The sequence below is a fragment of the Channa argus genome, chromosome 1 (genome assembly GCF_033026475.1).
Source record: "Channa argus isolate prfri chromosome 1, Channa argus male v1.0, whole genome shotgun sequence".
In the NCBI taxonomy this organism is placed as follows: Eukaryota; Metazoa; Chordata; class Actinopteri; order Anabantiformes; family Channidae; genus Channa; species Channa argus.
In genome coordinates, this window is record NC_090197.1 from 6,312,813 (window position 1) to 6,327,532 (window position 14,720).

Genomic DNA, 14,720 nt, shown 5'->3' on the forward strand with positions numbered 1-14,720 from the left:
CATTGGGGTTTAAGATCAAAATGTGGATATGAGAATAATTTTCAAATCATTCTTTGATGGTATTAACACCTTAATATGTTTAACAAAATAGAGGATAGCACCTTCATTAAAAAGTTTATCAAATTTTACATGTGTAAAAGAATTGGAAATCTCTTTTCTCTTGCTTAATTCGACAAAAACAAAATAATTAAATATTGTTCTAAGTTAAAAATATTTTTTTAACATTATGCATTAAGTTAAGTTTAAACTCTGGCATGATTTTAATTTGTTTTATGCAGTATTTTAGGAGACTTTGTTTTTCTTCAAAAATAACAATTTATTAAATGTGTTTGATTGTAATAATCATAGAAATCTGTAAAATAAACTGATGGTGGTGGCCAAATGGTATAGAAGATATTTTCTTGGTCCCTTAGTACCAATTTGAGCTTTGTCCTATAAATGTTCAGTCTGTTAATTCCAACAAAGCGAGACAACATTTTTTTGCACTTGTTTGATTTAGTGCACTGCATTTATCAACTGAGGGCCCATGGTCTTCAACTTGCCAAGGGCCTCAGAGACACACAGACTGTGTGTGTAAATGAGCAGGTAAGGTGTGTGTGCGTGTGTCTGTTTAAATTGAATAAAATGTCATGATTATGATTATGGGGTGTGTCCTGTCACAAACTGTACATGGCCAATAGTCTTTTTTCAGTGCACATAGTAACACAACTTCAAAATATCCTTCAGTTATAGCCAAACAATGATGACAGTGGTTTAGTGCTCTCAACCACATGAACAGACATGCAGTGTGTTTTCATACTGTGACAAAAAGGGAGTTTCACTGGTTAGAGGAAGAAGCCTTTTGGTGACTAATGTTGACTAGATTCCAACAGTAATTGTTGCAGAGGTTGAGCCACAGGTACATAAACAACACTCACTGATATGTTTGTATTTAACAAACATATCATAATGTTTAAGAATGTTTAAGTATAAGAAGGATGAGAAAGGAAAGATTTAGTTGATATCAACATTGTCAGGTCATGTTACAGAGCAACACTCCCAGTACAGAAGACGAAGCTGAGGCTGCTCTCTCAAATTCTAATAACTTATTTGGAAATGCTGGAAGTATTCACTGCATTCTAGTAGATTAAAAAAAAGAAGAAAAAAAACACCATGGTCACTCTATTTATAGGGGTAAGTTCATTCCTGCCAACTACATTAGTGAAAGAGTTACTGCAGGTGCATTCAGGGTTAAACAACAAGGTGCGTCTGTTGTGTTTGTTGGGTCAGGAAAGCATGAGAAATGACGACTTGTGAAACAAGTTCTGCAAAAACACAGCACATTTTGAAGTTTCATTCAGTCAATTACAGAGGTGAAAAACTCAAACACTGTAATGTCACCGTTTTTACAAATCACGGTGAACTTCTTCTGCCTTATGTTTGCTGTATGTAAATGCTTCTTTAACTTTGGATCTCTGAACAGGCCCAATGAGCACAGGCCCGTTGGGTCAGAGAATGGCTGCAAAAAAGCCTGAAAAATGTCTCAAAATGATGAACATCGCCCTGAAACTGTCAGACCGGTTCCCAGACCTTCACACGCCCAGATTCTCCTTAATGTTCGTGTTTTCCTCTATTACTTTAAATAAGTTTAAATATAACAAATGAGTATTTTATTCTGCAGTCCATAGTGTGGATATGATGTGGATTTGTTCATAGTTAGTTCAGTTTTCTTTACTTTACCTTGACTGACATAAAACTCATAAGACAGGTCCCCACAAATGTCCAAGCAGCAACAGGGGACAGTGTAAGAAGGTTTGGTTTCAGCTAAAAGTTCTGCATTTAAAGTAGAGTACAAAAGGCTTTGTCCCCTCAGGGGTCGCCACAGCGGAACATGTTCCTCACGTTGATTTAACAGGCGTTTTTACGCCCGATGCCCGTCCTGCCGCACCCCTCCTGGGCTCGGGACCGGCACCGGGGTCGCCCTTTGTTGGCTGGGTCGCCTGACGGGGTGGGATTCGAATACAAGTACAAACGTATTATCGGTAAAAATCTCGCATATTGTTGAATATTATTAGTTTTGGATGCGTTCATGTGTTCCTCACTATGGTGTCGCAGATGGAGCTACAGTTTAATTCCTTTATTTACTTATTGTCTTAATTTAATCATGTACCATATTTGTTTACATGTATCTATTTGTTATTTCATATCTTGATATGAAAAGTAACTACAGTAATGAGCTAAATGTAGCGTAGTGAAACATATTATAGAATGGAAATACTGAAATATTGTAGAAATACATCCAAATTGCGTTTAAGTACTTGAGTAAATGTACTTTCTAACTTTCCCCACTGCAGAAAACGTCATGTTTCTCATCCAGCGGCTCCTTAAAAGCAACACTATAGTTTAGGACAAATAAGGTGCTGAGTTACCTGTAACTTGGATTGATCTGCACCTAAATAACAAGTTACTTTAATCTCAGGACCATCCATTAAACATCTTCACACCTGGCTGTGACCTGTGATCTGTGCCTGATTCAGTTTGTTTGTCTGGTGTTTGGACCTGGACAGGATAGTCTGTAAAAGAGCATTTACACCCACCATCCCAGAGCTGAACAAGAACTGAAAGTCTCCTCATTTGTTTCACAGTGAAAAACACCCTGACATATTTCTTCACCACGTCGTCTGGACTCCAAACCATCCCAGAGTTTACAACCGTCGCAGTGGTTGATGGAGTTCAGGTGGGATACTGTGACAGCAACAACAGGACGGCACAGCCCAAAGTAGACTGGATCACTAAATTTGCTGACGATGATCCTCGGCACTTGGTGTCGAACACTCAGACCTGCAGAGACATGTGCGATGAGTCAAAAGCTCTGATTGAGGATTTAAATCAGCACTTTAACCAAAGTGGAGGTACAGTATATTATAAGTTATATATCTGTATCACCTCAGTGTGCTGTGCAATATTTCTTTATACATTTTTATATCTGTATGTTTACTCTTAGATACACACATTGTACTAACTTACACAAGATTTACTAACTTCAGTAAAAAAATCCATCATGATAAACTGCACACATCAGTTTGTAAATACAAATTATTATTGATGATTGGAGCAGTAGCATGTTGCGAACACGCTGTGCACGTTCTTCATTATAATGAAGGAGTTCAATCTAAGAGATGATTTAATAAAGTTAATGCTGCTGTGCCGCCTTTTCCCAGTACATGCAAACAGCAGTTATCTCACTTTGGAGACATTAATTATGATCCTGCTGCTGTTTGACAGTTACAGATATCTAATAAACTCGGAGGTCAGATTCCTAGAAAAACAGCAGCTGTAAAAACTGTAGCTTCTGTTAACATGTCGGTAGAACTTGGATACATTCATACGATAAGATTCACAGACTGAGGGTGAGTGTTACAGGCCAGAAGAGGTGAACAAAAATGTCCAACATTTAAACATTGTTACCAGAGTCTCAGTGATTGTAAAAGTCCAGGATTTGGTTGAATCTGTATCTGCTGCTCAGGATAAGATGTTCATTATTAGAACAGATGACTGAGGTGGACCTCACTCTGTCTCTCTCCCTCAGGTGTCCACATTTTACAGGAGTTTTATGGCTGTGAAGTGGATGATAAAACTGAAGAGCTTCTTGGATTTGATCGCTACAGTTATGACGGAGAGAACTTCATGATGTTTGACCTGAAGACAATGAAGTGGGCGTACACAGAAAAGGCAGCCACGTTCCAAACCAAGTGGGAAAGACTTTATTCTGAAGTAGAGGTCAACAATAACTTCCTCAAAACAATCTGCCCTCAGTGGTTGAGGAGTTACATGGACTATGGGAGGAGCTATCTGCAGAGAAAAGGTAGATTCACGTGGCTTAAAGATTTTAGGAAGTAAAGTGCAAAAAAAGTTCAGTTACATGACCAACAGAGTGAGACACACTGGAATTAAAGATGAGATGGTCCTGAGTTTGGGTTTCAGGACATAATAAACTTCCAGTCTAGTTCTGCAGTTTCTGTTCTGGTGCTGTCACCTTTCACTTGGAAATGATACAAACATTACTTTAAAAGTACGACAGAATAAGATGGCAAACATGACTTCATTGACTGTACACTTCAGTCCATGTTTCATAGCCAAAAACCTGGTTCTGTTCTGTGACATTGTGAGTGCTGTCAGAACAGGCTGCTGTCTGCTGTCTTTCAGAAACCCTGTCATCCTGCCTTTCATGTGTCCTTTAAACTGTATGAATACACTGATCATGGTTCAACAGTTTCTATCGTCTACCTGATTCAGGATTTTGTCCTTGTGCAGATGTTGAAGTCCATATTGCTACTGTGCCACAGCAGAGGATCAGTTAATCAGTTATTGTTTGGACATGTGCTCATAGAAAATTGTTTATCTGTGTTTCATGTAGAAGAAAGTTTTATGGTAAATGTTCTGCACTTATTTAGCACTTTTCTACCTGTTGGTACTCAAAGTGCTTTACACTGCTTCTGATTCACCCATTCATACTCACAATCACACACACACTGATGGGGAGCTGCTATGCAGCTGGCCAACACTCACCGGGAGCAACTAAGTTGGGGTTCAGTGTCTTGCTCAAGGACACATTGACATGTGACGGGAGGAGCCAGGGATTGAACCAACAACTGTGACATTGGTGGACAACTGCTCTACCTTCCTGCGCCACAGTCGCCCAACAATATTTTTTATTTTTATATTTTATATTTTTTCGTCTCTCTCTTCCAGTTCCTCCCTCAGTGTCTCTCCTCCAGAAGTCTCCGTCCTCTTCAGTCAGCTGCCACGCTACAGGTTTCTACCCTGACAGAGCCACGATGTTCTGGAGGAAAGATGAAGAGGAGCTTCATGAGGACGCTGACCATGGAGAGATCCTCCCCAACCATGATGGAACCTTTCAGATGAGAGTTGACCTGAAACTTTCATTGCTGCTACATGAAGACTGGAGCAGGTACGAATGTGTCTTACAGCTCTCTGGTTTAGAGGACGACATTATCACCAAACTGGACAAAGGAGCGGTCAGAAGCAACGGAGGTAAGAAGGATTTCAGAGGACACTGGATGTTTGTTGGTAATTTAGCTGTTGTCCTTCAGTTCAGCTGGTTGTTTGGACTGTGAGACAAAACCTTGTCGCTGTGAGGAGACAGTGCCACCACTTCACTGCTGTGTTGCCCGTGTTTACCTTTTTATTTGTTTATTGCTGTCACCTGTTTTCAGTCCAACATACAACCTATCATTATTTTTGGAGTCAAATCATTGATCATATTGTGATGGTTTGAAAGTTGAACCTGTTTCTGTTCTGACCTTCTTAATACTATTTATTTTGTTGTTTCTCCCCCAGAGAGGCACATTAATACGACGCTTCTCATCGTGATGATGTTTTTTCTTGTTCTCATCCTCATTGCTGCAGCTGGATTCATGTTTTACAAAAAGAAGACAGGTGAGATGGAAAAATGAGCATATTTGTAGCTTCAGTGACTTTCTCAGTACAGTACTGTTGGGGAGAAGTGGTAGGAAATAAAGTAATGATGTGGATGAGGAGTCAGATGACCTCTTTCAAGTTTGTGTCACTAAGTTCACTGCAGGACATGTGGATTAACTTTGTGTTTCTGACCTTACAGCTCCCGTTGGTAGCTTTGAGCTCTTTGAGAGACTGAATTCAGAAACCTGATTCACAAACACCTTGAGTTTCCTGCAGTGAGATGAAAAAAATCACTAACATTTGCCAAATTTTATACTTCATATCCAGTAAATCATTTGTGTTTTTTATGTCATTTATTTATGTTGATGCTGTTAAATGTTTTGACCATTTTGTGCACAAAATGTTTTTTTTTTTGATGTTGCTAACTACACTAGTGGCCATCAGTATGACTAATGGAAGGACAAACAATGGTTATAACTGGACTATGGACTATGTACTGTATATTCACATGATGTTTCCCATCAGGACAGTTGAGCCAGTCGACATCCAGCCTGACCTAAGCAGATACAGTGTAGGTATAAACACAAAGCAAGCTGCTGAGAATCTGCTATTTACTTGAGCCAATGTAGGATCTGAAGGCAGCTCACAGGTACATCAGCTCAGGGACAGAGGAAGGTTAGCAGATTATTGAAGGTGCAGCCTGATTCCACATAAGGCCTAGTGAATGGCCATTTTATATGAACACTGAGCTTCCACAGCAATGTTCACCACTTTTAAGCCCATTTACTGTGTTTTAATCATTATACATTACATGATTATGTTTGTAACAGGTGTACAATTTTGTACACCTGGTACATATTTTCTTTTAATATGCTAATGCTTCACTTTTCAATAAAGCCCTTAAATATAATTTTAAAAACGTCTTTTTTTCTACAGTATGTCCACTTGTATATGACTGTAGTAGTTGTAATCATAAATACTGCCTGTGGAGGAAGAGAAAAGCATAATCTAAAATGAACAACGCAGAAGTGGACTGCAAACATGAGGGGGGAGATCAGGTACTGTATGACATGCAGCAAAGGCCTCCAGCTGGACTTAATTCCAGAATCCATGTCCATGTCTATGTTAATTTTAACATAAGAAGAATTATTTACAATTGTTTGAGTTGGTCTTCATTTTGCCCAGGGCCCAGCAGACACACATGCCAATCGTGTGTTTGTGTAGGTGAGCAGATAAGGTGTGTGTGTCTGTTCACATGGATTAAAATGTCATGAATACCATTATGGGGTGTGTCCTTTCACAAACTGTACATGGCCAATGGTCATTACTCAGTGCACATAGTAACACAACTACAAAATATCCTTCAGTTATATCCAAACAATGATGACAGTAGATTAGAAAAGTACTGATGAGGTTTGGAAAAATGAAAGTCTTTAGATTTCATGGAGCTCTTTTAGCCTGACACACGTAAAAGTTTCATGAAATAGGAAGGAAACATTTAAGTTGCAAGAGCAATAAAACACTAAGTTTATATTAAGTTTAAAACAAAGCTTTACAGAATAAGAATCAACTACATTATCTCACATAGTGAAGATCTTTGGCCTCCAACTAATCTGAGCAGTCAAGTCAGTTTATTGTAGCCTAATATCAGGTATCAATATCATTAATTTAAATTTAATGCAATTTAATTTAATTAATTTAATGCAACCGCAAGGGGCCACAAGCCAGTGTCTTCTTGTGCCAGTCCCAAGTCTGGATAAATGCAGAGGGTTGTGGCAGGAAGGGCATCCGACGTAAAACACATGCCAAATCAAACATGCGAACCGTGACAAAGACTTCCATACCGGATCGGTCGGGGCCCGGGTTAACAACGACCGCCACCGGTGCTGTTGACCTACAGGGTACCAGTGGAAATTGGACTACTGTTGGTCGAAGACGAAGAAGAAGAGGAGGAAGGTGTGTTCGTAGGCAGAGAGAGAAGAGGAAAGCTAAGAATGTAGGACTGACAGTAGGGACTTTGAATGTTGGTACTATGACAGGGAAGGATAGAGAGTTGATCGACATGATGCAGAGAAGGAAGGTGGACATACTGTGTGTCCAGGAGACCAGGTGGAAAGGTAGCAAGGCTAGAAGCTTAGGAGCAGGGTTTAAGTTGTTTTACCATGGGTCAGATAGGAGGAGAAATGGAGTAGGAGTTATATTGAAAGAGGAGTTTGTGAGGAATGTTCTAGAGGTGAAAAGAGTATCAGACAGGTTGATGAGTCTGAAGCTGGAAATTGAAGGGGTGATGTTCAGTGTTGTGAGTGTTTCTGCCCCACAGGTAGGATGTGAGTTAGAAGAGAAGGAGAAATTCTGGAGTGAGTTAGATGAAGTGATGCAGAGCATCACCAGAGGTGAGAGAGTTGTCATTGGTGCAGATTTCAATGGGCATGTAGGTGAAGGGAACAGAGGTGATGAGACAGTTATGGGCAGGTTTGGTCTTCAGGACAGAAACACAGAAGGTCAGATGGTGGTAGACTTTGCAAAGAGGATGGAAATGGCTGTAGTGAACACTTTCTTTCAGAAGAGGCAGGAACATAGGGTGACATATAAGAGTGGAGGTAGAAAGACTCAGGTGGACGACATCTTGTGTAGATGTTGTAATCTGAAAGAGATCAGTGACTGTAAAGCATTGGTAGGGGAGAGTGTAGCCAGACAACACAGGATGGTGGTGTGTAAAATGACGCTGGTGATGAGGAAGATGAAGAGGACAAAGGCAGAGCAGAGGATGAAGTGGTGGTCTGCATCAGACAGATGAGGTTAGACAAGAATCTCCATGGACTATGATGTTTGCAGATGACATTGTGATTTGTAGCGAGAGCAGAGAGCAGGTGGAGGAAAATCTAGAGAGGTGGAGGTCTGCTCTGGAAAACAGAGGAATGAAGTTTAGCCGCAGAAAGACAGAATACATGTGTGTGAATGAGAGGGACCCAGGTGGAATGGTGAGGTTACAGGGAGCAGAGGTGAAGAAGGTGCAGGGCTTTAAGTACTTAGGGTCAACGGTTCAGAGCAACGGAGAGTGTGGAAAAGAGGTGAAGAGGCGAGTGCAGGCAGGTTGGAACAGGTGGAGAAAAGTGTCAGGTGTGTTGTGTGATAAAAGAGTATCAGCGAGAATGAAAGGAAAGGTGTTCAAGATGGTGGTGAGACCAGAGATGTTGTTCGGCTTAGAGACAGTGGCACTGAAGAAAAGACAGGAGGCAGAGCTGGAGGTAGCAGAGCTTAAGATGTTGAGGTTCTCTTTGGGAGTGACGAGGATGGACAGGATCAGGAATGAGGACATCAGAGGGACAGCTCATGTTAGATGTGTTGGAGATAAAGTCAGAGAGGACAGATTGAGGTGGTTTGGACATGTTCAGAGAAGACATTGTGAATATATCGGTAGAAGGATGCTGAGGTTGGAGCTGCCAGGCAGGAGGTCTAGAGGAAGAGCAAAGAGGAGATTTATGGATGTAGTGAGGGAGGACATGAAGTTAGTTGGTGTGAGAGAAGAGGATGCAGAGGACAGAGTTACATGGAGGCACATGATTCGCCGTGGCGACTCCTGAAAGGGAACAGCCCAAAGGAAAAGAAGAATATCATTAATTTGTCTGAAGTTGCTTCAAAATCAGTTTTTTATTTACTAATTTGTTTTTCAGACAATTCTCTGTAAACCTTGTGGATGGTGCATGAAAAGCCCAGTAGATTTTCAGTTTCTAAAATAATTACCAACCATGTCATGTTCAAACAGGTTTACCTAATAAAGTGGCTGGTGAGTGTATATAGTCTTGAGCATCATTAGTAGTATTTATTATTTTGCTTTTTTAATACTTTTGTGACGGAGTAATTGTGCTACTTTCTAAATCGAACTCGTTATTCCTGCTTTAACCTACAGGAAAAAAGGAAAATTCCACAGTCATGTGGTGAGAACATTTTCCAAACAGTATCTGTGTTCTGTATGGTTGGGAAAATGCAATGACAGTGCCCTGCTCTTCCCAACCACATGTCAAAATGTCCCTGGGCAAGACGCTGAACCCCTACTCCCTAGCCAGTCCCAAGCCAAGTAGAAATTGGGGAGGGTTGTGTCAGGAAGGGCATCTGGTGTGAAAACTGTACCAAGTGACCATGTGGACAAATGATCTGCTGTGGTGACCTGGAAGGTTCGGGATAAGCTGAAAGGGCAAAACAAGATAATCTGTGTTCTGTGTGGTTGAGAGTGAATGCATCTATGAAATCTAAACTTGACCCCATAAACTGAACATTCAGTGGTAGGAACGGTTTTTAATGGTTTCCTGTTTGCAGAGCTTCCTATTGGTGCTTTTGCTGTCTGTCTGCATCCGAGGACAAAGAAGATCAGCTTCAAATGTTGGAGCCAATGAAATTCAAACTTTAAATGTTAATGACAATAGGTTTTGTACACAATACTTTCAAAAAAGAACATTTTTATGGATGTTACTTTATGTTCATTAATTTGATTTTTGAGCTGGAGAAATTCTAAAGTCATTTTTATGTGATTATTCCTGTAGTTTGAACTATTAAAACCGACATTAAACATAAAGGTTCTACTTTAAATTCATTGACATTGCTGCACTACATTACATGCACCAGTAGGTGACATTATTGTCAGAATATTAATCATCTGAATGTGGTTTAACTCTGACATCTTCAGCTTAATTGTAGTTTGACTGCTGTTGGTTCAAATTGTGAAGTTCAGTTCACAATGGAAGGTAAACTAAGTATGTGCAGGTTAAGCACGTTTTTCCCAACAGGGGTTGCAGAAACACATTAAACATAACAAAAGAGACCCATTTATAACTAATATCCCACTGTGTGTGTGTGTGTGTGTGTGTGTGTGTGTCAGACTCTAATCCTGCTGTGTTGTCTCTGAGTGATACTGTTTGATTTGGAATTTAGCAGACAGACAAGTACAGAGTTATTAAGTAGTGAACATGTCTCGTGTGTCAGAAAGCAAAAATTCAAGTCTTGAAACCAGGAAACAGCGTGCGACTGAAAAATAATCACATCGCTTTGCTTGACTTTGCGCTATAGCTCAACTTCTCTCTCAAATATGAACTTTGTTTTGTTGCTCCTCATCTGTCATGTTTCATACACAGGTAAGACAACATTTAAAATCTTTACCTTAAGTTTATTGCTGCCACAGAAGCTTACAGAAATACCATTTGGAGGTGTGTCCTGTAACTGCTATTGTAATCGTACTTTTGCACAGAGGATTTTTAAAAAATGCTGTTCTTAAATAAAAACCCCTTATTCCTGTTTGTCCTACAGTGAAACACTCTGTGAAGGTTTTCTTCACTGCATCTTCTGGGGTCCCAAACTTCCCAGAGGTTGTGGCTGTTGCACTGGTTAATGATGTCTAGGGGAGTTACTGTGACAGCAAACTGAAGACAGCAATACCCAAACAGGACTGGGTGAAAAACCTAAGAGACGGGGATCCAGACTACTGGAGGCGACACATAGGGGAAGTGCACAGTGCATCAGCAGCTCTTCAAAGATGAACTTCACAATTTGAAGAAGCGCTTAAACCAAACTGGAAGTATGTTACTGCAAATATGCTTTACAGATACACACGTGGGGCAGAAACGCAAACACAGACACACAGCATCTTTCCTTCTTCTATACTGTTTAACACAAAATCAATCCACCCAAGGCCTCAAATACTGACACTGTTTCAACCTCTGTGGAGTCCAGAGGTACATTTTATGCTCAAGTAAGAGATTTTTAAATGTTAACATCTCTTTCAGGTGTCCACATTTTACAATGCCTGTCCAGCTGTGAATTGGATGATGAAGCTGGAGCCATCAGTGGTTTCCATCAGTATGGTTTTGACGGAGAAGACTTACTAGTATTTCACCTGGAGACGCAAACATGGATCGCCCCAAAGCCCCAGTCTGTCATCATCAAACACCTGTGGGATGCAGATAAAAGGAGAAATGAGCTTTGGAAGAACTTTATTAACTATGTTTGTGTTGATGGTCTGCTGAAGCATTTGAAGTATGGGAGCAGGTTTCTGCTGACAACAGGTTATTAACAGGTTCTGGTCTTACTGCAGAATGTGTCGCACAGTAATTCTCCATTTGTAGAGTGCAGTTACATTATTATAAACCAATACAGGGAGGCCTGTCATATCTGGAATTGGAGTTTCTTTTTTAACTTTTCAGTTCCTCCCTCAGTGTCTGTCCTCCAGAAGTCTCCGTCCTCTCCAGTCAGCTGCCACGCTACAGGTTTCTACCCTGACAGAGCCACAATGTTCTGGAGGAAAGATGGACAGGAGCTTCATGAGGATGTGGACCATGGAGAGATCCTCCCCAACCATGATGGAACCTTCCAGATGAGAGTTGATCTGAACATTTCATCAGTCAAACCTGAAGACTGGAGGAGATACGACTGTGTGTTTCAGCTTTATGGTGTTGAAGACATCATCACTAAACTGGACGAAACTGTGATCAGGACCAACTGTGGTAAGATCGGACTTGAAAGGTGGAAAATCATCTTCTAATGTGTAGTTGCTCTACATTTCATACATGACTTGTTGCTGGATGGAAATCTTAGTAGCTTACTTTTAGTTAACAAGAGTCACCAACTCTGCAGAAGTTTTTTATTTTATGTCTGCTCAACTTTTGCCATTAGTTCAGTTTGCAATTTGTCATGTCAAAAAGGATTTTAAAGCTTTTATTTAAGATTTATTTATTTAAATCTTTTATTTTCAAACCAATGCATAAAATGTCCCATACAATCAGTTCATCTGTTCTAAACTGCCATGTCTGCATGGTTTGTTGTTTGCTCAACAGAGACACCTCTGTCATTATCGTTCTAGTCATTGCCGCTGTGTCTCTTCTTGCTGCCATTCTCATGGCTGTTACTGGATTCACTGTTTTAAAAAAGAAGAAAGGTAAGTGGGGGACATTTAAACGTTATCTGCTTTCATGAAGGAAAAAGCCTTAAACAAAAATATTTGTTCATTCACGGTTCTGACTTTTTGGATTTTTGACTGTTAGTTGATGCTTTTACCCAATTTACTACAATAAAAGGGAGGAAGAGAAAACACCTTAACGGTTATGTGAAGCCACCATTAGTAAGACTGTTGGAAGGAGATAGAGAAAAAAATATGGAAATGGAAAGAGATGTTTCTTTAATGCATGTAGCACAATAATTGAATCTAACAGTGTTTGTTAAAGGCAGCTTAGTGCACGATACGTTGACTCACAGTGTGTTTCCTTCACAGCTCCTGACCACAGCTCTGAACTGTCTGAGAAACTGCATCCAGAAACCTGATTTAAAACACCTGCACTCTGATTTACTTCCAATGAGATAGCAAAGCATTAAATCCTGCACTGTGAGCTATTTACACCACCAGTTAAACTTACCATAAGAAATTATTAGCAAAAGAAACTTGTTTCCTGCTTTGTCTCCGTGTTAAGCAAGAGAACTCTGACAAAAATGTATTTTTTCTATACAACAAAGATAAAGGAATCTTTGTATTAAAGCCTCTGATAGCATGTCTTTAATTTAATTTAAATAAGGTGATGAGCTGGGAGAAAATACTAGAAATACAAGACTTTGCACACAAAAAATTCAAAGGAACGTTGCCACAACAATATAATGATAATATGATTTACTAATAAAGTTTGGGTGGAGACTCCTGGCAGAGGGCTCTGGAGTCTTGAGCCCTCTGCTGGTAGGTGGTGGTGACAGGTGGTGGCTGCAAGATGAGCATGATGGACAATAAGGTTTTTCAAAGGTTTATGAATGAGAGGAGAAGAAATAGAAAGTGTGAATGTGTGCAGTGACTTCCCAAACAGGATGAAGGGTGTGTTCTGACTTATCCAGCAAGTGTCTGGGGAGGACAAGGCTTTTGCTGGACATTTAAACTGTGACAATATGACACCTGCTTTCCTAAAATCATGAAGACACAGACTCATAACAAGTCATGGATCTTAAAGAAAACTTTACTTGATGTAAAATGTCAGTGATGTGGTAAAATATTTATGAAAAAGCTTTTATTATTTAATATTTAGTTACCAATGTATAATTATTATAAAATAATTCCCAATCAGCTTGCTCCCATGGCTGTTGCTGGTGTCTCCTCTGTGTTTTTTACAGCGGCTCCCAGATTTTGGACCAGTGCTAATTCTCCCCTTCGGCTCCATCAGCTGATTCTGACCCTTGGTTTTGTGTTGCCACCTGTTAGGTGTGTCCCAATTCGGTTTGGCAGTGAGCGCGAGGACTTTAAACTCCTTCAAATAGGGGGTTTTAAAAGGTAGAATCAAAGCTGAGGTTTATGAATGAAGGTCAGTATTTCTCAGTATTTTTCTTGTAATTGACCTGCAACAAAATCAGTTAGCAACATAATTATCATAGTTTATCCTTGTTTTTATATTTTTAAAATGATCACTAGTTCACCTGATGTAAATAAGGAGTGCAACTCTGTACAATTTATTCAATATGAATGACTGTGGCCTCTATAGGATTTGTAGACTCATACTTAAATAATCATTAAATATAATCATTTCTATCATTTCTAAATATATGTGATAATATAGTATTCATGTGTGGAGTATGTGGCAGTGTGTTTCTGGACATACAAACATCTGACAGGGATCTGTTGACCGGAAGTTTTTCCAACCAAACATCTGCGAATATCCAACTTGAAACCAGGTTCACTGCCCTTTAAAGCTTCTCTCATAGCTGCAGCAGATGGATCTTATTCAAGGATACTTGCTCTTACTGTTGCATACATTTAGCTGTAATATATGATGTAGCACAATCAATATTTGGAAATATAGTTGGTTTTTGTTTGTTTGTTTGTTTGTTTTGTTTTTTCCATTGTCTGGCGAAAGGATACAGTGACCCCAGTGGGTATTTATAACTAGCTGGAGAGAGTGAACATTACCCTTGATGCTTTTAACTGTACTATTAATCCGAGAGTGAAAATATCTCTGATTATATAATTTACTATTATTAAGTATCACATTTGAATATTTACTCAGCTGGTAAAGGTTAAGCTGATTTTACGTACTGGCAGGTAGTTAATCTACAATATACATAAATATATTTATTAGTTAGTTAGATTTTGTGTTAAGAATCTTAATGGGAAAATTGTAACTAGTAACCAAAGCTATAAAAAATGTAGTGGAATAGAAGTAAAATACTTTGTTCAGAACTGTAGTGGAGTAAAAGTAGAAGTAGACTGAAATAAAAATACTCCAGTGATGGACAAGTACTGCAAAACTGTACTTAAATAGGCCACACTATTTACAGTTGGA

At 39.5% G+C, this 14,720-nt stretch overlaps 1 protein-coding gene and 1 pseudogene across 1 annotated transcript; both read left to right on the plus strand.

Annotated features, from left to right (window-relative positions):
* Nucleotides 1-1,909: 1,909 nt before the first annotated feature.
* Nucleotides 1,910-11,605, plus strand: LOC137102535 (major histocompatibility complex class I-related gene protein-like; annotated as a pseudogene).
* A 12-nt stretch (nt 11,606-11,617) lies between these two features.
* LOC137100346 (major histocompatibility complex class I-related gene protein-like) lies at nt 11,618-12,889 on the plus strand. Its single transcript, XM_067478127.1, has 3 exons — nt 11,618-11,915; nt 12,272-12,346; nt 12,680-12,889. Exons 1-3 carry the CDS (start codon nt 11,702-11,704, stop codon nt 12,727-12,729), a joined length of 339 nt encoding a protein of 112 aa, XP_067334228.1. The 5' UTR covers nt 11,618-11,701; the 3' UTR covers nt 12,730-12,889.
* The last annotated feature ends 1,831 nt before the right edge of the window (nt 12,890-14,720 follow it).

What these genes read in the sequence shown, in the direction of transcription:
- LOC137100346 (XM_067478127.1), top strand. Translation starts at nt 11,702, where the DNA reads ATGTTCTGGAGGAAAGATGGACAGGAGCTTCATGAGGATGTGGACCAT. An exon ending in TGTGATCAGGACCAACTGTG is followed by an intron (nt 11,916 to 12,271) that starts GTAAGATCGGAC and finishes TTATCGTTCTAG; the next exon opens with TCATTGCCGCTGTGTCTCTT. An exon ending in TGTTTTAAAAAAGAAGAAAG is followed by an intron (nt 12,347 to 12,679) that starts GTAAGTGGGGGA and finishes TTTCCTTCACAG; the next exon opens with CTCCTGACCACAGCTCTGAA.